General features: G+C 40.9%; 1 protein-coding gene across 2 annotated transcripts in view; it reads left to right on the forward strand.

Moving 5' to 3' along the window:
- The window catches only part of LOC148009761 (uncharacterized), a 115,099-nt gene that overhangs the window by 48,074 nt on the left and 44,439 nt on the right, over positions 1-22,586 (forward strand). Inside the window, exons 1-3 of one of the 2 annotated variants that reach the window (XM_087673353.1) lie at positions 6,000-6,087; positions 6,267-6,428; positions 6,531-6,736. In XM_087673353.1, coding sequence (XP_087529479.1) covers positions 6,061-6,087; positions 6,267-6,428; positions 6,531-6,736 — 395 coding nt within the window. In that variant the 5' untranslated portion in view covers positions 6,000-6,060. Of the gene's footprint in view, positions 1-5,999; positions 6,088-6,266; positions 6,429-6,530; positions 6,737-22,586 lie in introns of those variants that run through there. The other variant, XM_087673355.1, reaches the window with a different exon arrangement.

Consider the following 22,586-nt stretch of genomic DNA (forward strand, 5'->3'; position numbering starts at 1 on the left):
TCTATTTTCAGCCAGCGTATCTCGCAAGACATCAAGTTTGAGGATAACATAAAGTTTTTGTTATTACTTGTCACACTGCTTGAATCATGGGATACATTTCGTACTATTATAAGTACTAATCCCCTAGGGCTGGTTTTAAATGTAGTGATATAGAGAGTGCTTTACTTACTGAAGAAGTAAACAAAAAGAATTGATGCAGCCCACACTTCTCATGCATTGACTATTAGAGTAAAAAATAGTGGAAATGTTCGTAATAACCATGGTAGAGACTTACAACCCAACAAGGGCACATCTTAGTCTCATGGGAAATCTCGTAATAAGTCCTACGGTTTTCAATCCTCTTTGACATGTCATTATTGTGGGCAGGAGGGTCACATTAGGCCACAATGCTATAAAATGTGCAATGATAGGTGCAATGAGAAAGACAATGGAAAAGAATCAGAAAATGCAAACTCTGCTAAGATTGTTGTCCCAAGTCCAATATAAAGATAGAGGAGATAAATGCATTGAAGTATAATTCTAATGACTACATCCTTGCAACTTCATCTCTTGCTACTACTCAATTGACTAATACACCGTTGGCTTACTCTCTGTATTTGCTTCTTGATTCGAGGGCTTCCTTTCATATTACTCCACATCACCATTGGTTTCATAGCTACCATAGTGTAAAGGGTTCTATTAGATTGGGAGATGACACAACATTGGATATTATTGGCATAGGTGATGTTAGAGTGCAGTTTGGTACTCCTTTTATTCTTCAACTTTGGCTATGATTAATCTTCCACATGTATCTTTATGGCATCATCACCTTGGATACATGTCTTTGAAAGGAATGAAAGTCTTGGCCCGTTTACAATATCTCTGGTCCTTGGATTATTCTTATTTTGATTCATGTGATCATTTGTCTTTATGGCAAGTAGACTCGTAATTCGCATAAGAAGTCTTGTTCTACGCGTGTGGGTGAGCCTTTGCCTCTTGTGCATTCAGATGTTTGATGGCTCCATGCCTTGTCAATCCTTAGGTAGCGCGAAGTATTTTGTTACATTCATAGATAATTATTCGCATAAGGTTGGGCCTTATCCTATTAAATAGAAATCGGATGTTTTGCCTATATTTCAGCACTTTCTTTGCAATGGTAAGAGAACTAATCAGGGTATAAGCTAAAATGCTTACAGTCTAACAATGGGGTTGAAAATATCTCTAAGGCTTTTAAGCAGCTAGGTGATGAGAGGGATATTAAGTGCCACTTAACCGTCTCATATACCCCACCCCAAAATGGTGTTGCAAAGTGCATGAATATGACTATTTAGGAAAGAGTTTGTCTCTAATGCTTTTACGCAACTATGTGATGAGAGGGATATTAAGCGTCAATTGACAACCTCATATACCCCACCCCAAAATGGTGTTGTAGAGTGCATGAACAGGACTATTTAGGAAAGAGTTTGTAGTGTGCTTAGTCAAGTAGGCTTACTGCGTCACTTTTGGGGTGAGGCAGTTACTACTGCCATGCATTTCACTTGGTGGTAGAGTCTCAAAGTGAGTATGGTCTAGTAAACCTCCCTTGTATGCACACTTGCGAGTCTTTGGATGCGAGTTTTTCTATCATATTTCCAAAGACAAGCGTAATAAGTTGGATTCGAAGTCTATCAAATGCATCTTTCTTGGATATGGAGATGCAAGTAAGATGGGCTATCGTCTTTGGGTTCCGTAAGCTCAAAAGGTTATTCATAGCCATAATGTTATTTTCCATAAGGATAAGATGTATATAAGACCAAAGCAGGTGATTGAGATTTGTAGGGTGATTTTTTAGGAGCCTCCTGTCACAGTACAACTAGCCTCGATGAGACAGCCTTCTGCAATTGTTGATGATATAGTGGTCCAGGATCCACATGTTGTGTAAGATCATGCTATTGGACACAGAGAACATGCCATATAGGTCCCCCAACCAGTCTTGAGATGCTCTGCTAAAGCTTCACATCCTCCTAATCGCAATGAGTCTTTTATGGATTATATCATGGTGACAGAATCTATTGAGCCACTTACCTATGAGGAGGCTATGCAGAGGGGTGATTCTCATTCTTGGGAGAGGGCTATGTAGTCTGAGTTTGATTCGTTGTAGAAGAACCATACATGGGACTTTGCTTCCTTGCCTATAACGGAAAGCATGCATTGCCATGCAAGTGGATGTACAAGTTGAAGGTTACCTCTAGTCTTTACCTCTGGTCTTTACCTCTGGTCACCACAAGCCAACATACAAGATTAGATTGGTTGCTAAGAGCTTTAAGCAAGAAAAGGGAGTTGATTTTGATGATATCTTCTCTCCTATGGTCAAGATGACTACCCTATGCTTGGTATTGGCCTTGGTTACTCACTTGAATTTGGATCTTTATCAGATGAAGATTAAAACTGTTTTTCTATATGGGACGTGTATAAGGACATTTATATACAACAGCCTAAAGGCTTTGTGAAAAAAGGAAGGAAACATCTAGTGTGCAAATTGAAGAAGAGTCTTTATGGGCTTAAGTAGGTACCTAGGGAGTGGTACCATAAGTTTGATGCTTTCATGCATTTGCAGGGATATTCCTGCAGTGATATGGATCCGTATCTATACATGAAAAAAGGCCACAAAGGTGGCCTTATTATCTTGGTGCTTTATGTTGATGATATGCTTATAGCTCAAAGTGCTCATGCTAAGTTAGATGCTTTAGAGACTCTGTTTGAGAAGAACTTCGAGATGAAGGACATGGAATAGACCTCATACATACTTGGTATGTGTATTACATGCAATCACTCTAAGGGACTTCTCTACTTGTCCCACAAGGAGTACATATACAGAGTACTTGAGCAATTCCATATGCAGGATGGTAAGCTATTGGTTGTTCTTTACCTTCTCATGTGAAGGTTAGTTAGACCGATTGTCCGCAGTTAGATGATGAGCAAATGAGATAGCCAAGGTTCCATATACATTCGCAATGAGTGGTTTAATGTATGCCATGATAACCACTCGCCCTAACATAGCATTTATAGTGGGAGTTGTTGCACATTGTATAGCTACACCTAGCAGGCGATATTGGGATGCCATGAAGGGTCTCACGAGATATCTTAAAGACACTATAGATATGTGCATTTGCTATAGTAGCCAAGATACAAGAGTCGTGGATTATACTGACTCAAATTATGCAAGACATGTAGATAGTAGAAAGTCCACCTTTGGTATATATTTACCTATGCTAGAGGTGCTTTCTCTTGGATGTCCAAGGTGCAAAAATGCATGGCCTTATCTACTACTGAGGCTGAGTACATTGCAGCCACTAAGGCTTGTAAGGAGGCCCTAAGGTTAGGTCGTTTGGTTGCAGATCTTAGTATGACTATAACTTCAACATTGCACTAGGATTCAATGAGTACCATTTAATTGGCCCGTAATTCGGTCTTCCATGTGAAGACAAAGCACATTGAGGTGGGCTATCACTTCATCATAGGGGTGGTAGAGAACAATTCCATTGAGCTTGTCAAGATCCCTCTACAAACATGAATCCTGTAGATCTAAAAGTCTCCCAATGGAACAATATGCCTTCCTTGGGAAGTTAATGAGCGTAGGATGAGACGATGACTTTCCTCATCTTATTGTACTTTATGTACATGTATTTTCCTCCTTTTCTTTCACTTCTCACTAAGGCACATTCGCCTTTAAGTGGGAGTTTGTCGGGGGTTAAAGGTCGCCCATGCCTAGTAGCCACCTACATTTACTTGTATACAGGCATGCACATATGTACACTGTAGGTGGCAGGTGCCCATTGCTGTGACTTTATTCTTTATTCTTTTAATGACAAAAGTCATGTCACACATTGTGATTATTGGAGCTCTCACACACCGGTCTCTCTTCTTGCTTGAACCTCCATAACTCTTGCTCTCTTCTTGCTTCCCCTCCTGCTTTCACCTTCCACTCCACCTTTCATTTTTATGCATAGATCCAATCAACAAATGGAAAGTAAGCTTGGGGTTTCCCCTTCAGATTCAATGCGTCGTCTACTAATGATGCAGGAAGGACAAAATCTCCACTAAGGACCAATCATCCCCATGCGGAAACTAGCAGGGAGTACATACCTCTTCCTTCATATCTTTCTCAATCCATTGAAATCGGTTCCTCTTTTCAGCATGGTATGGGAGATATGCTTGAAGAAACAACATCTCTAAAGTAACTTTTGGTTTATGGGTCCCATGGAAGATTTTTACTTTTACATGAACTCTGGACAATGTAAGCAAATGATGAAAGAATCTCCTATAAGCATTCCTTCTTAATCTTTTCCTTCAAATTCATTTATTGTTTCACAAGGTCAATTTGAAGTTGGTGCTCCTTTATCTCATTTTAACACATTTACTACACCTTCCACACAACAATTCTCATTCCCACCTATCCCACCATGTTCTTCTATTGCATCTCCATTTTAAACACCGCCTATGACATTCCACATTACACCTTGGAGGATAGCTTTAGATGTAGAAAGAGATGACTCTTTCTATTGTTATTAATACACAAAGAGTTGAGCAATTGGTACTCAGCTTAGTCATGGAAGAGAACTTGCCCCTTGTGTTCAATGGTAGAAGCTAAAGGAGACATAGAGACACTATGTTTGGGATTGCCCTAGGGCCTAATATATATGGAGGAGAGCTGTTAGGATGGTGTTTCATGGCACGTCATAGTCTACGATTATGACATGGGGGACGGTTGTATAGGACATGAGTCATGGATAGAGCCTGAATTTGTGAATATGAGGATGTACATGAGAGTCATGCCTATCTCATCTCTAGATAGCTCTTGAGTGGGATGGACACACTAGAATTTTTAGAAATAGTGTGGACTTAGGAGCATTGTCACAAATGGGAGCTCATTGCTAGCATCATTGCCTAGTATATTTGGCTTGCCCAATGTAGCTATGCTAGATATCTATTGGACATGTCCAGTGCAGAGACTCTCTCCAAGATTTGGATAAAAATCATCCATAATCTTTGTGGGAAATGGTAGAGGATACATGGCGATTCAAAGATTATGAGGAGAAAGGATTTTCTCAAGACTTGGGATTTTGGCACTTTTCATTGTCAAACACAAATGGTTTGGCACTATAGACCTCCCGATTGGTGAGATAGACTTTCCAGATGATAGGTTTTTTTTTTAAATTCAAATTTTGTGAAGTCCCTTACAAGGTTATTTTGTACTTTGCCTTGTGATACATTTTCCCAAGGGGATTTATTAATGGAATCTTTATTTTCTTAGGGTAAAAGAAAAGGTATTTCACAAGTGCAAGTGAAGCTAGCCTATTGGAAATCATCTACTTATTCATTGCAATTAAAGATGAGAAGTGTTTAGTATATTATTATGGCTTATATTGGATTTTATTTGGTGCAAATGGTTTGGATATATAATGTCTCTATCATTAGCAACCTTCTCTAAAATGAAGCACAGAACACAGCAATGAAATTATTGAACTTTGAGCAACTTCACTTTCCAAGGAATCATCATGATCTAAATATATCAAGCTTTCTTCCACACATTTTTTTGTTTGTTCTATGCCTTATAGCTTGTACCCAACTTTCACTTTAGCTAATAGAAGGTTTTCTACTTGAGAAAAGCCTTCATATGTCATTGCCATAATCTTTCTCACTAATCAAACGCTACTCAAAAAAATGTCACACAGATTTACTTTGACTGAGAACCCCTGCTACAATTCCATTCTTTAGAGTTGGCTACCACAAGGCCATTGCTAATTCAGGAATCTAGGTGCATTGGGAAATATATGGAACTTAATAATACCAAGATAGTTCGTGCGTTATTCTATGTAATAACCTATAAGTCATAGGGCCAAATAGAGACCTTGCTAAAGTTGCACAAGATTGATATTAGATACTATGCCTTCTTGTGGGGGGCGTTATTATAATGGCGTTTTGTTTAGTCCTTGAGAACGCTCTTGATTAATGGGATGCATCCATATCTGAAAGTAAGCTGAAGGTTCGCAAAAGAAAAGAGGCATATCACATGGTCAATGCTTGCCACTAGAACGTCCTATGACTTTTAACAACTCTCGTGATTTGGTTGTTCACCTTCTATATATTGTCACCTCTATGTTCCAAAGTTTCACATACTTGAAATGCTCGTGGCAGTAGTATAAATATGTGCCTGAGGAAATATTATTACAATTTACATCTTCAAGGTGGTTCGTTATTGGAAATCAGAGATGCAGATTGTTTAAGAAACTGAAGGATTCTTGCAGGTTAGCTCACTGGAAAGGCGATTGGTGGAAATGACTGAAGCTAGAAGTAAACAAGAAAGAGATGCATCAGAAATTCAATGCACATTAAAAGCTACTCATAAACAATCGAGCATGCTTTTATATGAGCTTCTGCACTTGAAGGACCAATTGGCGCATAATCAGGTATCGTAGTCAGCAGGCTGAAGTTTAAGATGGCATAATGTTTTGGCACTGTTTTAAGGCACTTCCTCTCTACTAATTGGAACCTTCCATCTCACTTTATAGGTAGAACTTTATGAACTGCAAAAAGAACTTCAAAATGCCAAAGAAAAGACGAGCAAATTATCCAAAGAAGACAATGCGGTTGAGTTTCTTATGAGAAACTTAATAGGGAAATTCCATGGTCGTTTGGTAGACCTAGCTAAGGTCAAAGGCAACATAGTAGATGCAGTGAATTCGGTCATGAATCACCTGATCAACACATCAATGACGTATGCTGTTCATATTCATAGCACTTTCATTTATCATGAATTGATGTGAATTGCGATTGTGTATCACCCGCATCCATATGCTCGTAGATGCTACCTGCTTTTGTGTTTTTTCTTGAATTTATTATTGGCAATACTCTATTTCAGGAAATGTTTAAGATAGTACAAAAAAGTACCAGGTTTCGAAAGATCTGAGTGGCTTATCATCGACTAAGTGGATTTGTATAGGTTCTTGCTTGTAGCACTGAAACTCTTAAAACCCGTTGAACTTTCAGGCTGGTCCCACAAGTCTCAAACCATCATTTGGTGCATTTCTCTAAAATCACCACTCACCTTGCCTTGTAGAAAGCCATCTTACACCCTCCCTCATATAGGCTACCTAGATAGGGGTAAGGTTGTCTCCTAAAAGAGAGAGAGAGAGAGAGAGAGAGAAAGAAAGAAAGAACTTTCAGGCTGGTCCCACAAGTCTCAAACCATCATTTGGTGCATTTCTCTAAAATCACCACTCACCTTGCCTTGTAGAAGGCCATCTTACACCCTCCCTCATATAGGCTACCTAGGTAGGGGTAAGGTTATCTCCCAAAAGACAGAGAGAGAGAGAGAGAGAAAGGAAGAAAGAAAGAAAGATCTATTAACGTCTCTAGAAGGCAAGAATGGCCTATGAGACCATAACTAGTACAAGTGGTATCACCATCTCTCATCAGAGAAGAAAATAAAATTATGTTTGGGTCTCCATGATAAATTGAAATGGAAAATGAAAAATATGGAAAACTGAAAAACTGAAAAGAGTATAGAGTATCTCCCTCTCAGTGTATGGAATCCACCAAGACTTTGCAAGCTACCTTTGACTGAGTCATCGTGGTAATCTTCGTCTATAACGAGCAATCATGACGCGAATGTGTCGTATATGAGCATGCCTACATTGTCAAGCAAGTACCCTAGGGCATCGTGCTCTGCATAACGCTATAGCTCTGTCTACTGTGATGCTACCTGAGGATGTCCCTCAATGGCACTTGTCGATAGGAGATGTAGTGTCTAAGGTGGCAATGACCGAGGGGTCAGCTATACTGAAACAGTTTGTAGCTGCTCTTCGGAGGGTGGATGTGGCTGGGATTGCCTCCGATTTCATAGCAATGCTGCTTTGCGTTGTTGGAACTCCAATAAGAAAAGGCCCAAACATCTCTGGTCCTCATACTCCACCCATCTCAATTGTCCAAAGCCCTCCTTGAAGAGGCAATGGTAGCCGCCTAAGATATCATAGTATACAGTGCATCTACAAATGTAGTGTTCCTCCATCTCTGGCTCCCATCCACAAAGCTGGCACATCCTCTCATTTTCTCAACATGGCTCCATCGACCTATCTCAATCATCAGCTGATGTAATGAGGTGCGGATCTATCCAATAGCAACTCGAAGCCCATGAGGCATCCATATCTCTCGCCCTCACTATGAAACCATCATGGGAAAGCTACAAGAAGTGGCACTGGTATTGTGCCATCTTTGTGCCTAATGGGAAAGGGGGGACTGGACCAAGTCCTCTCTGTCTTCACTTTGGTGATGTCTACTCTAATCACGCTATTCAACTTTGAACAGCTGAGACTCAAAGTGGGACAATCAAGGTTGTAATCAAACGGTGGCAATCTGTCTATGTTCATGCCATGCAAGTTTAGCCAAGTGCTCATATATGTGCATACCAACACTATCTATCTCCCTTTGTTGCAAGTTGTCTTGAAGACTCCAGAGCTAACTTAGGGTATCGGTCTTTAGGAAGTTGCCATATCCTCTAGAGGAAGGTGATTGCCTAGAATAGTGCCTCCACTACTATGGGTGCTGCACCCAACTCTGCTTGAATGATCTCTTGTGGTATTGAGGCTTTTGCCCTTATCATACGTGCTATCATCATGGCGAGTGGTCTCTCCATATGTTCCCAGCCATCATAATGTTGTACTTCAGGTCCATTACTATCCATGAGAGACGCCCATTTAGTATAATAAAGAATTGGGCCCTAAATGGCTGCTCCATAGAGTAGTGTGGGCATAATTGAAGTGTCAAGGAGCCACAATTGGTACGGGGCTCCTAGAACTATATGTGTGCACACTATCGCTCTAGAGTGCCCAAAGCTACATATGCCCATGCAAGCCTAGCCTCTAAAGTCTCCTTCCATGAAAACTATGGCTCTTTGAAAGTGACCCCAAGGTATACATATTGTCTAACCATTTCCACAAACTAACCACCATAGATAAAGTGATGCTTTGAGCGTATCACCCAAGCTACCGAGGTGTTAAAGACCATAGTTTTAGCTTTTCCAAGATTAACCTTGAGGCCTTACTCTTCATAAAACACATGGAATGCATCCAGATGTCGTTATAGCCTCTTAGGTGAATTTGAGATGAGCACAATATCATTTGCATATGACAAAATTGGTATCAATACCCTAGCCAGGCTGGCTCCCATACCACCCCATCTTTGTATGTAATTTGAAATCTTGTCAATGTACAATCCAAACAGCAAAGAAGAGAGCAGACAGCCTTGCTTTACACCAACCGTTCTTGATACTAAGTATGTTGTCAATGTACAATCCAAACAGCAAAGAAGAGAGCAGACAGCCTTGCTTTACACCAACCGTTCTTGATACTAAGTATGTTGTGCCTCCAGGCACTTGTACTCTACCTATCACTGTCTCACACAATGTATAAATACACCACTGCATATCCTCTGGGACCCCAATGGTTCACAACCTGTGCATGAGTCTTGCACATGGTACTGTATCAAAAGCTTTGCAAAAATCCATGAAACAACAATAGATTTTTTGCTTTGTGATCATCCCTCCTCAATCAAGGCCCTTAGCGTGAATATATGGTCTAATGTATTGTATCCTTGGCAGAAGCCAACTTGTCTTGTAGACCGTATCCCCTTTGTTTCAGCCCACCAACTCAACTCATGCTCCACAATAAAGGCATATATCTTTGCTAGCATATAGCCAATCATACTAGTGCAATAGTTGTTAGTGACCAATGGATCTCCACTCTTAAAAATCGGCACTATTGTGTGGTCACACCAATGTGCTGAAAACCCCTCACATACCTATTTAACAAGATAGGGGCCAATGCATAACATGCATGTGCAAAATGTTCTCCCACAAGGCCATCTTGATCATGTGCTCTCCCATTATTTAACCTCCAATCCCTCCCGTAAAGAATCCACACTGTGTTGGCCTAGAGTTTGATGGATAGGGAATCTACTCTTGTGATGGAACATCATACAGTGCACTAACATGTTCATGCCATGCCGTAGGTGATGTCAATTGAATTAGGGGTTGTCTACCATGAAATTTCCTCCATGGCTTCTTGTTGTCCCTGCTCAAAAAGAGCTGATACATCTCAGAACTCTGGTTTGGCCAGATAAACCCTCTTCTTTTTCCGCACAAGACAATGGAAGACATTTCATGCATGTTTGTGTGTGCATGTCCCTAGTGTAAGATCCCTTTGTAGTAGTCTGTCTGCACTCATCATCATACTAAGCATTTTGAGGAGTAGTGCATCTGCATGATGTAGTAGAGCCCATCTTACATGGGAATGCCTCTATAGCTATTGTATATAAAACCTGCACTAGAGATTTAGTGACATCCTCTAGTGGTTCATGCTAGTCTAGCTGGCTTAAGCCATCCCATACTCCATCACTATAGATATGCAAAGTTTTCTCTAGAAACTCATAGTGCAGAAATGTGTGTACCTGTTTGCATGTTTCCTATATTTGGCCACATGCTAGGGTGAATTTTAGGATTGCATGGTCAACTACTAGACCAATCAGCTTTTCAAATTTCTCAAAATGCTTAATTTCTGGAATTAATGCTAGCAAGCCCATTACATAGTCCACAATGCTGGCTCCCATTTTACTAAGCCAACAAGTAAAAGTATCCACTCCTAGCCATCTCGATAAGCCATTGACGATAGCTAATTCATGAGCACTTCCCAATGCTAGCAAATGGGATCCATATGATGTCATCTCCTTATCTTGAGTTTCGTCCAATGCTAACTCCTTAAACATCTCATGTTCAATATCACAAAAGGCTTACTACTCACTTCCTATTCAAGCATTAAAGTCTCCTATTAGTAGTATGTCCCCAATGCTTGTATATCTCATAATGTCCTCATGTAGTACTTAAAATGGTGATCCCTCTCTAGGGGAAAATGTTGAATAGGCAAGTGGAAAGTAACATACTACAACATATAGATCTTTCCTCGGACACCCTATCCTCAGCCTTACCCACATATATCTAGCCTCTGCACATGTCATGACACCACATGGATCATGTCTTGGAGGCTCTCACGATAAAGAATAGCCATCCTGTCCCAGGGACATGCCATGATCAAGTGTACAGATTAATTTTTGCTCATGCCATATGGATCCGCACCCCATGCGAACGCACCCTTAACAGGACATGCTTGAGCCAACCATGCGAACCCACTCCTGCCATGTCATCATAGAACCTTCTAGAAGATATGGTATGTCGTCGCCTGCATCATCGATGATGTCATCATGGAACATTCTAAAAGATGTTTAGGCACCCTCCAATACCTATAAAAGGAGGGGCTCGCCATAAAGCTCCTTAGTCTTGCCAATGCCAATCTTGGGACCTCAAGGAGACAATACCTCCAAGTGAGTAACTTTGAGTTCCAGTTTTAGTTCTTGTCTAGTTATGGTATCTAGTCTTGTCTTGTCTTCCATTATACTCATGTTGTCTTGTCACCTTGTAACCTCGTAGTACAAGATATTGTCTAGTACTGTCTTGTATCTTGTTTATCCCTGTCAAGGGAGATCTTGTAATTCTGATATCTTATATCCATACCTAGAGTCCAAGGTTGTGGGATTCTTCATATCCTATCAAGTCCTGTTGTCTATACTTACAGTTCCATATTAAGGAATTTTTTGTATCTTGTTAAGTTATCATTAACCTTGTGCACCTACGTGGGATTATCTTGTAATCAGAATTCTTGTGACAAATCTTGCATCTAGTCTAGTCTCTCGAGCACAATATAGTGCTCCCATAACACACCCCACCTGACCCTCTGGTTCCCCTTGGCCTATGAGGTTGAGACCTATAAGCACTCTCCCGTTTATATCCCACAATATCTGGTAATCTAGAACTTATACATTGATGTGCCTCTATATACATAGCTATGTCTATCCCATGGAAAGTATCCTCAAAATAACCTACATCAAGTTTCATTCAACCATTACAATTCCAAAGGGACATCCTTAATGTCTCATAGGCCGTGTACCGTCATTGTGATCTTCATTTTGCTATGATTACTGTGCCATCTCTATACATTTCATACTTGCCTTCTTTACGTGCCTCCAACACCATTGGCATGCTAGCCTTTCTATGCTCTAACTATGCGGGTGTGAGATCCTCATCGAGATAAACCTTTTCACCTTTCAAAGCCTTTCTTTTTGAGAGGAAGGCCCTGTTATTATCCATGTTCTCAAATTTCAGCGTGAGGATCTGACCTCTTTTGTCACTTGAATCACCCACCCTCTAGGCATCCATAATGCATGTATCATTCATACCCATCTTACCACAAAGTGTTTTAGGATCCTCTAGGGGGTTCCTTTTCCAACCCACCCCACCACATGAACACGTAATGCACGGAATTTCCTTTTTGCTTCCTCTTCTAGTGTTGTGTTCATCATTTCTACTTTGTTCTGAGGCATCCCTTTAGTTCTTTTGACTACCTCAATCCATTGTGCATTTTCTTTCATTTTATGCTTGGCATTTTCTACTTTCTTCTACGCTCCCTCTACCACATTCACCCATGTGTGCATGTCCTTTTTTAGATTTTTCAGCTCTTTCTTTAATTCCAATGCAACCGGCATTGCTATTTGTGCATCTATCATTGACTTGTGTGTTGCTAATTCTTTCTTACATGCCTCTAGCTGCCTTTTCAGTTTAGCAATCTCCATATACTTCGCTGCGATGCATGCATTTGTATTAGATTTAAATGCATCCATATCTACTTTCCAAGCATCACTTACTTTGTTCAAGTTATCTATCATATCAACCTGCAGGTCAGCGTTGATTTGTATTTTGTATCATCCCAACCATTAATGCATGATTTCCTATTTGGATCAATAGCAACACTTAGTTCCCTTTTGAATGTCTCGTGCAATTTGTCATATATGTCTTTTTGCTTTGTATCCACATCACTCTTGAGCCCACAGGCCTGTCACGCTGCCTACCTGTGGGTCACACAGCCCACCTTGAAGCCCCCCTTGCAGCCCAGCGGGGTGCTTGGCCTGACTGTGCTGCCCTTACCCTGTGCAGTCTGAAGATTGTTCTCCAGATCTGCACCTGCCCATCACTGCTGTGCTACCCCTGCGTTTTCAACATGAGTGCAACCCTCTGTCCGTTCCTCCTAATCAGTTCTGACCTCGCCACAATCACAAAGGGGCACAACTCATTTTTCAGAGCAGCAGACCAGCTCATTCCCATAAGCTTTGTAAGTTAACATATCGTTCATCAGACCTGATCAGTCCTGACCTCGCCACAATCAGATAGGAGCACAAGTCATTCGTCAGAGCTCATTTTTCAGTTGATGTCATTCCAAATAGCCAGGAGACTCTTTCGGATTCCTCGAGGGTACCATGACTTATGGGGTCAGCTTGGCAGGATGGTACAGCCTATGTAACCCTTTCCTGCACTTGTTCCTGATTGTCCCTGGCAAGACTGGACCTTCAAAAGAATTCAGCTCACTAGATGTACCATCTCATGATTGAGGATCGTCATTGGCTGGTGACCAAAGCCAATGCAATTTGGGGCATGCATAAATCTAAGACCCCAAGAAAATGATTGTGATGAAGGATGGCTGAACAAGAAACCGCTTAAATGCAAGGTCTTTGTTTGGAGAGTGATTATTGGTGGGTTGCCCCTTGGTTCTCCTTCAAAGCACCAAATTTTAAACGGTAATTGCTTCTTTTGCACAACCAATGTGGAATCCTCATGCCATAGATTTATTTTCTACCCTTTGGCCAGGAAAATCTGGACTTTCCTGTCTAATATTTGGAGAGCTATGGCTAGCCCATCGTTGTATCCCTTTGATTGGGTTTTTTCTAGGGTAAAAATCCCACCCTATCGTAGCCGCATGTGAATATTATATTTCACTTTTTTGTTGGGTTTCACTCACGCCTACCCTCACAGAGGAGTGTCGGTGATCAATAGGACACTAGGGCACTTTTTACTCTTGGTATGAGAGGTTTTTTACCCCAGACTTATTCTTTTCTTTCGTATGTGCCTATTTTATTCGCTTACGAGCACTTGTCATGTTTGGGTGTGAACATCCCCTACAACCCTAAGGTTTAAGGGTTGTACTTTGTACTTTCAATTTACACTCTTTCAGTCTATTGCATTGGGTGTCGTGTTTCACTCTCCACACTCTCTACTACACTCTCAACTGAGCTTCAATCCTCTTAGCCTCTCACATTTGGTATCAGAGCTGAGTTCAGCTCAGTCCAGCTCTACCCCATCAGCTATCTCACCAATAGCACCTCAGTGGAAGACTGCCACTGCCCCCTGCAACAACTCGCCAGCAGTGCTCAACTTCCTCCAATCCCAGTGCTGCACTTGTCTACTCCGCCCCCTTTCGCCACTACCCAGTAGGTGCCGCCTGCCTGTATCGCGTGCCGCCCCCACCGCCTACTATTTGTCGCCCCTTTGGTGCTCCTCCTAGACTATCCTGTGCTTACCCGCTTGTCTTCCAATGCTCCTGTGGCGCTACACTGCTCCAGTGTAAACGCCACGCCCTGGTCTACCGTTCCCACAGCACCCCTTGCAACCTGGAAGCTGTCATTTTCGCCCACTAACGTCGTAGTAGCTCGCCACTCGTGCAGACCAACCCTGCTTGCCACCAGTACAACTGTGACAGCTCTTGACAGCTAGATCGGGGTAAAAATATATTTTTCTTTCAATTTTTTTAATTTCAAATCTTATTTGCAGGAAAGCATTGTGCTTGGGTAGCATATCTCTACATTTGCAATTGTTTGGGACACATTTCACACGAAGATTTTGTGAAATTTTGGGGCTTTTGGGCTTTGTGAAGACATTGGCAAATGTATTGCAGTCTTAGTCTGAAATAGACTGTTTTTGACAATTTTGGGGCAAGAAATTTTGGGGGTTTTGCTCATACAATGTTGTTGAGCATTGAATGCACCTTGGACTGCATGCATTACATACAGTTTTGATAGAGTGTACCTCAGTGTACTAATTGCAACAAGCTATTTGCTGTAATTTTTGGAAATTTTGGAGATTTCCAGGTTCGCCTAGCTTGGACATTGCTCTTTTGCTTCTTTTGGTATTGATTATCATGGCAAATCAAGGAGGAGATGTATTTACCTATGTATCCAAGGAGGATAGATTAGATGGTAACAACTACTCACTTTAGTCCATGATGAAGAATGTGCTGATTGCGAAAAATTTGTGGGACTATGTCAGCGGAGAAGAAGTTAGGCCCAAAGTTGTGGCTCCTGCTACTCCTCCTCCAGGAGGACGTGGACAATGGGCACTTGAGCCTATTTAGCCTGCTCCACTTCAGCCACTTTCCCAAAGATCAACAACTCAAAAAGCATGGGATACACGGGATGCACAGGCTTTGTAGTTGATTGCATTGGCAGTTCAGTGGTCCATCATCCACATTCGGTCTGCAGCTTCTTCATGAGAAGCTTGGCTAACTTTGGAGCAGATGTTTACTGGTAAAAATGAGACCCACATCTCTTTCTTAAAGAAAGAGATTGAGACATTGAAAATGGATGAGGGTGATTCTATGTAAGATCACTTGAACAAAATTCAGGACTTGCGTGAGCAACTTATGAATGTCGATGAGTACTACTTAGATGCACAGTTGATATCTACTACATTGAACTCATTACCTCCTTCGTACTTGGCTTTTCATATGGCCCTAAACCTTACCATGAGGATTGTCCCACGGCCAATTACTTTTCTTCAGTTAGTCAGTTTGCTTCTAGAGGAGGAGCAAACAAGAAGAAATTTGGCCAATAAATCCTCTCAGCCTCTCACATTTTTCAAAATTTGGGGTTGTTGACATAATTGGGTCACCAAGAATGCTTTCTTCTTCGACTTTGTTGTGGGCATCCAAGGACATATTGCCAGAATCAAGGGTCTTCTACACTAGCAATTAGAGCTTATTGAGCATGCTGATTTTCTCCCTAGAGAGTATCTAGTTCCTTGGCATACCGCAATCTCTTCTACTTCTTTGCATGATTTTGTCTCTCTTTTATGAACTAACATTTGTACTCATTTTGTGACCTAATATAATATAACTACTCATTATGAAAAAAAAAGAGAGAGAGAGAGATATTCACATCTCCAAAAGGCCAATGTGGCCTATGAGACAAAATCAAAGCACATTTGTATCCAAGGGGTGCACATAAAGCTCCAAAAATTTTATGAGTTTGACAAGAACTGTCTTAAAGACCATTGATTTAATCCCCGAGCTTAGCTTGTTGATAAGACTGCAACTGAAAGCCTTGAATAAGTTCACCCAACTTTGTGGATAATGAGACCAAAAAAGCATCTTGTGGAGAATCAAGCAACAGTAGATGGCTAGCATGTCCTTCACAGCATGCAAACGTTGCCTAGTAAGCGAAGCGTGGTAAATCCCATATTGTCTTGACAGCTTCTACACATTAAGAATTAGTCTTTCGAATGAGTTCAAGCCTTGTAGTGGAAAGTGGCATAGAAACCTTTCAAGAAACTTGACCCAATATCTCCATGTGGCCAACTATTGGGCTGAGTGAAATGTAAACCCCAAAGCTGATGGAGAAAGCCATGACCAAAGATCTTATTTGAGAACGTCCATTGCAAACTAGCTTTCTGGAGTATCCATCAGAGAGTGTTCTGAAGTAGACTCGGAACAGTCAATGCACATATTAAACTTACCCATTATCTCCCCTAATGAATCACTTGGTACTGAAAGGATAGCTCAAGAGTTGTTCACAAGAGAATGAGAGAAAAATAGATGGAAGTGGATAAAGATCGTAGTGCATCAACCAAATTGTTGCAACACAAGAATGTTTAGAGGGATCCATCAATCAACACTAAAGAAGACATTTGACTTCACCTTGAAGTGAACCCCCAAATTTCTATTGATTTATTGGCCAACTACATCAGCAAGAACATGGACAAGAAACTAGAAAGCGCCTCCAAGAATATTACATTGGATGCAAACAAATTTTGCACCAATGTTATTCTCTTCAATTCTAAGTTTTTGTTGGTCTTTTTATAGGTAAATCCCTAGAACCAATGGATATTGCATCTTTGTTCAAAGTTATTCTCAAAGATGAGCTAGCCATGGTAAAGAAAGAGAGGATTTAAATTGGATTGAAGGAATACTTAAGCATGAAGGAATACTTAAGCAACTCTAAGAATCCAAAGGAAGAAAACTTTTTGAAACTGAAACAATGCTGCTATAGAAGGAACAATATATTAGGCAAGAAGCTTGGTATAGGAAATTGAAAAATTTGGTCGAATTTATAAGAAGCATCTTGTCAAGGATCTATAGTATGTTCCAAGGAGAATGGCTCATGGCTAATTGAACACAGAGAGATCTCCCGCTTGTGCAAAGAAGATATTTGCTTGCTATACAACTGAGAAGGAACATGTGATCAACAAGCTATAGGTGCTCTGTTGAGTTCAGTGAGTAGATGCACAATAGATAATGGCAACATGTTCCTCTATGAAGACTTTAAGAGGAAGAGATGGAGAGAGCACTACTAAAACTTGGAAAAAATAAGTCTCCCAGTTTTGATGGAGTCATAAGACAAAATCCTACTACAGTTTTGGCCTAAAATTAATAGTTGCTTCACCACTATGATTGATAAATATTGGAACGAGAGGCATTTCCTTGGCTCATGGACTAGGAGTACCATAACATCAATATTAGAGCACACTCTCCACTCAACCATTGGAGGCCCATTTCTTTGATGGGAACTGCATATAAAGTCTTCACAAAGACCCTTGTTAATAGACTTGCATCCCCTTTTGTAACAGCATCATATCCACTAGTGCCAATATGTCTTCATAAAAGGTTGATTGCTTATTGATAATGTGCTTAACATCATGATGGCCTTTGAATGGGCCTTTATATCAGGTCAAAATATGATATTTTTGTAGATTGACATTGAAAAATATTTTGATTCTGTTAATTGGGTCATGGAAGGGGTAATCCTTTCAAACAAAATCTCCAATATTATCTCCACCATTGTAGGGAATGCTCAGGCATTTGTTGCATTCAATGTCTCTCTTTTGGAGTATATGATACCTTTTTAGCTCCTATTGGTATGTATCATCTCAACCACACACTAGGAGATGGAGGTCTTTAGCTCACGAAAATTGATGAGGAAGAAAATGATTTTAGAGCCAAATTTTTAAAAAGCTATTGGCAAAAGAACCACAACCAGAATTACTTGGAGATATCTTATTTGCTAGAAACAAAAATTCTAATCTCCTCTTGGAGGAGGATTTTAGCTAAACTTGAAAAAGGGGATCATTGAGACATACCCACCTAGAGTCTAAGTCTTTATTAGTAAGTTCTATAAACTTAATGACAACTTCGGGTGGATTAAAATAGATGCATGGACTTATCATGAGTGCTACAAGTCTATCCAAGCCCAAAAATACAAAAAAAGTAATATGTTTTATGAAAAGGGGATTTTTCGACTATTTTGAGAAAATTTTCATAATTCTACTTGTACTTGCATGTCTATTTCGATTTATTTAAGTACCTGGATGACCATATTTTGAGTTTGCATGTAAGAGCGAAATGAAGTTGCATCCAAGCTTAGGACAAGACTATTGTCCTCAAGATTTGGCCATATTCCATTGCTTATAGGGTTTGAGATTTGATGGTTTTGCCTATTGTAGAAGTTTATGTACAACAAGATTCTGATCTTTTCTTATTCAAGGTAAGGGGTTTATGTTGGGCAATTGATTTTGAGTTGATCAGTTATCTCAACAAGGGTTGGATTGATCAAATACTATTACTCTTGATAGTAATACAAAGGCTTGGCTTCAGACTCATTTGGTGTGTGATATATTTCTTCTTTCTCTCATCTTTTTCTTTTCAACCTCTACTCTCTGCATCCATATTTGTGAAACCCCCATGGTTTCAGCTTTCTTCTCTTTTATCCCCCGACATTTGGTAAACCCAATGTGAAAGCCATAAAAAAGGTGTAAGATAGGATGTTTATAAGGATTGGATTTAAGTAATGTTACTCAGCAATTGATGGAGAATATGAATATGACTTTGTAGGCATAATAGCAATAGCAACAAAGATTGCATGCATCTACAAAATTAGAGTTGACCCTCGTAAAGGCTTTGGAGGATGTAGACCAGGAGATGAAATTGTTAGCGATAGGAATGTATCCACATATCTGCATTTGTATGCACTAAAGATGGAATTCTATGGGGTGGCTCAAATTGCATGGAATGAATATTTTGTACGACTCACTATGCAAGAGTTAAAATCACGAATTATGGAATTGTATTTATAGATGCTGATTGGCATGTGCTTAAGGCACATAGAAAGGAATTTTACATAGAAAATGCCAATCTAGTTACACACAAAACATTTCAAGAGTGTATCATGAAGTTGAGTAAAGGACTGATAGCTACAGAATTTCTTTGAGAGTTTAAAAGAAAACTTAACCAGTTGGATATTATAGAGCAACATGCTCTTGAAGCCCAAAAATTTGAGATGTTTTTGTAGGCTACAAATTGTGCTTTGCATGAGAAGTTGGATGATTTGTTTGAATATCAATCTACTGAAGGGTTAAAACTAAATGTCAGCATGTCAAAAATGTTGTAAATGCACTTGTCAAGAAGTATAGAAGAAGGAATTGCATGTTGAGGCCTTGCCTATTGCTTTTGGCAAAACTATTGAATCTATAGTTAAGCCAATTGTATCTATGGTTGTTCCTAAGGCTGAACCTCCTGTTCCAACAATAAAAGGGGATGTTATAGACAAGTTGGTAAAGGGACTACAGGAACAATTGGATGAGAATGGGTGGGTAGGAACCCCTAAGCCTTTTCCTAAGGTCTTTGTGTGTAGATGCGTGTAGTGTGATAGACCTCAACATGAGAGACGAGACTATGATTGGTAGAGATGACCGAGCCTTCTTGGCAACTAGACAAGAAAGGAACAGATGGCAAGAGGTTTTCACAAATGTCTAACAAAAGAAACAACAACCATTGGAAATCTAACGCTTGGAAAGTGCAAAGGCAAGAGGAAGAGCTCCAATCAGCATTCGCTAAACTAAGACCTTGCACTTAGGCATTTTGTTAAGCCATCTTGTCACCATAGATTTCCACCACACTTGAGCTTTCTAGGGACCCCAAGTGGTGTTGCCCTTCTAGGCAAGTCAATCCTTATCACGTATAAGCAAGTGGTATACCTAATTGACCAAAGCACGTCCCAAATATAGCTGACCATTAATCATCCAATCTCGCCAAGGGGTTTCTCGATCCAAAGAGTGAGAGGCTGCATGGTGCATAAGGAGGTTGAGATGGAATCCCACAAATGGTGACAGTCTCTAGGAACATGAAAGTAGCATCGAACTGATCTAAAAGACATGACAGCCCTACTAGTAGGTAAAAGAACATCAACAACAATGACCAATCCCAAGTACACCATTCTATTCAACATCGGCCTCTGCTCTTGTTTGCCTTGCCAAGTGAGAAGCTTTGAAACAGCTAGCACTTCAGCTCTCAAAGAGTTTGCCGACTCCCGATCTATGTCAGAGTGAAGTAATACGAAAGCGAATGACCAAGACAAAGAGTGAACAAAGAGAGAAGAGAGAGAGAGAAAGATGTTGGGTATTTCACTTATGCCTCACTTACGCCTACGCTCACATAGGAGTGTCAGTGATCAGTTGGACACTGGGACACTTTTTACTCTTGGTATGAGAGGTTTTTTCCCCCAAACTTATGGTCTTATTTCGTATGTGTTTATGTCACACACTTCCGAGCACTTATCGTGTTCGGGTGTGAACACCCCCTACAACCCTAAGGTTTAAGGGTTCTACCTTGTACTTTTAGTTTACACTCTTTCAGTAGATTGCATTGGGTGTCGTGCTTCACTCTCACACTGTCTACTGATTTCTGTGCTAAGCTTCGATTTTGTCTCCATCTCACATTTGGTATCAGAGCTTTGGCTCTATTCAGCTCAACTCAAGTTCTGCTCAACTCCGCTCAGCCTCTGGGGAGTTTCTTGCTCAATCCAGCTGTGCCTCCTGTCGCCACAGACCTCCAGGTTGCCACAGCAGCCACCAACAGGTGCAGGTCGTCCTGCTCCACCAGCCAAGCCACCTCTGCCTTCAGCACCTGTGCTACGTCTCTGAGCCTCTTCCACAACACCTACAGCACTGTGTCCTGCACCACCAACTCGACTACCAGCTCGCCTGGAAGCGCTGCCCATCTGCGCTCTCCTATTAGGGTTTACAAGTCGTCTATGGCAGTGCTCGCCACGCCAGCTGTCCGCCAGCGTTCTGCCCTGTGCCGCCCGCCGTCAGTCACGCTACCTAAAATGCCACCTGCGCCCTAAGTAAACTCCTGCCAATCCCATCTAAAGCGCCTCCAGCTCCCGCAAATTCCGTCTAAAGCGTCTCCTGCTCCCGCCTGCTAAGCGTTGCCCGCGTGCCTGTGGCAAGCGCCCCCTCCCTATGGCCAACACCGCCCATCTGTATGCAGCGCCGCCTCTACAACTCGCTACCTGCTAGGCTGCCCATTTGCCAAGTTTTTTTTTTAAAAAAAAATTGCTTTTTTATTCTAGAATTAATTTCTAGAAGAGAGGGGTTTCTACCCAAGTAGACACAAAACTATGGATACGTGTCCCAAACACGGTGGATGCAAATTTCTCGGCAAATTTATCGGACATTTTGGGGTTTTTGTGTTTTTTGAGGACATTGGGATATGTACTGCAGTTTCAGTCATCACTGATAGATTGTTTTGGACACATTTGGGGCAAGAAATTTTGGGGATTTTGCTGATACAGTGTTGCTGAACACTGAATGCACCTTGGACTGCATACATTAAAGATAGTTTTGACATAGTGCACCTCAGTGTACTAATCGTAGAAAGTTATTTCCTGCAATTTTTGGAAATTTTGAGATTTCCAGTTTGGTCCAGCTTGGACATTGCTCTTTTGCTTCTTTTGGTAATTAATTATCATGGCAAATCAGGGAGGAGATGTCTTTACTTATATATCCAAGGAGGACAGATTGGATGGTAACAACTACTCACTTTGGTCCTTTATGATGAAGAATGTGCTTGTGGCGAAAAATCTTTGGGATTATGTTAGTGGAGAAGAAGTTAGGCCCGGAGTTGTGCCTCCAACTACTCCTCGTCCAGGAGGACGTGCACAGCGGGCACCTCAACCTACTCCAGTTCTGCCACTTTCCCAAAGATTAGCAGATCAAAAAGCATGGGATACACAGGATGCACAGGTTTTGTCGCTGATTGCATTGGCAGTTCAGCGGTCCATCATCCCCCATATTCATTCAACAACTTCTTCATGAGAAGCTTGGCTAACTTTGGAGCAGATGTTTGCAAGAAAGAATGAGACTCGCATCTCTTTCTTAAAGAAAGAGCTAGAGACATTGAAAATGGATGACAGTGATTCTATTCAAGATCACTTGAACAAAATTCAAGACTTGCACGAGCAACTCATGAATGTTGATGAGTACTATTCAGATGCACAAATGATATCTAATACATTGAACTCATTACCTCCTTCATACTTGGCTTTTCATACGGCCTTAAACCTCACCATGAGGATTGCCGCAT

The sequence above is a fragment of the Lygodium microphyllum genome, chromosome 30, assembly GCF_053477565.2.
Source record: "Lygodium microphyllum isolate KBCC chromosome 30, Lygodium_microphyllum_v1.1.10, whole genome shotgun sequence".
NCBI classification, from domain to species: Eukaryota; Viridiplantae; Streptophyta; class Polypodiopsida; order Schizaeales; family Lygodiaceae; genus Lygodium; species Lygodium microphyllum.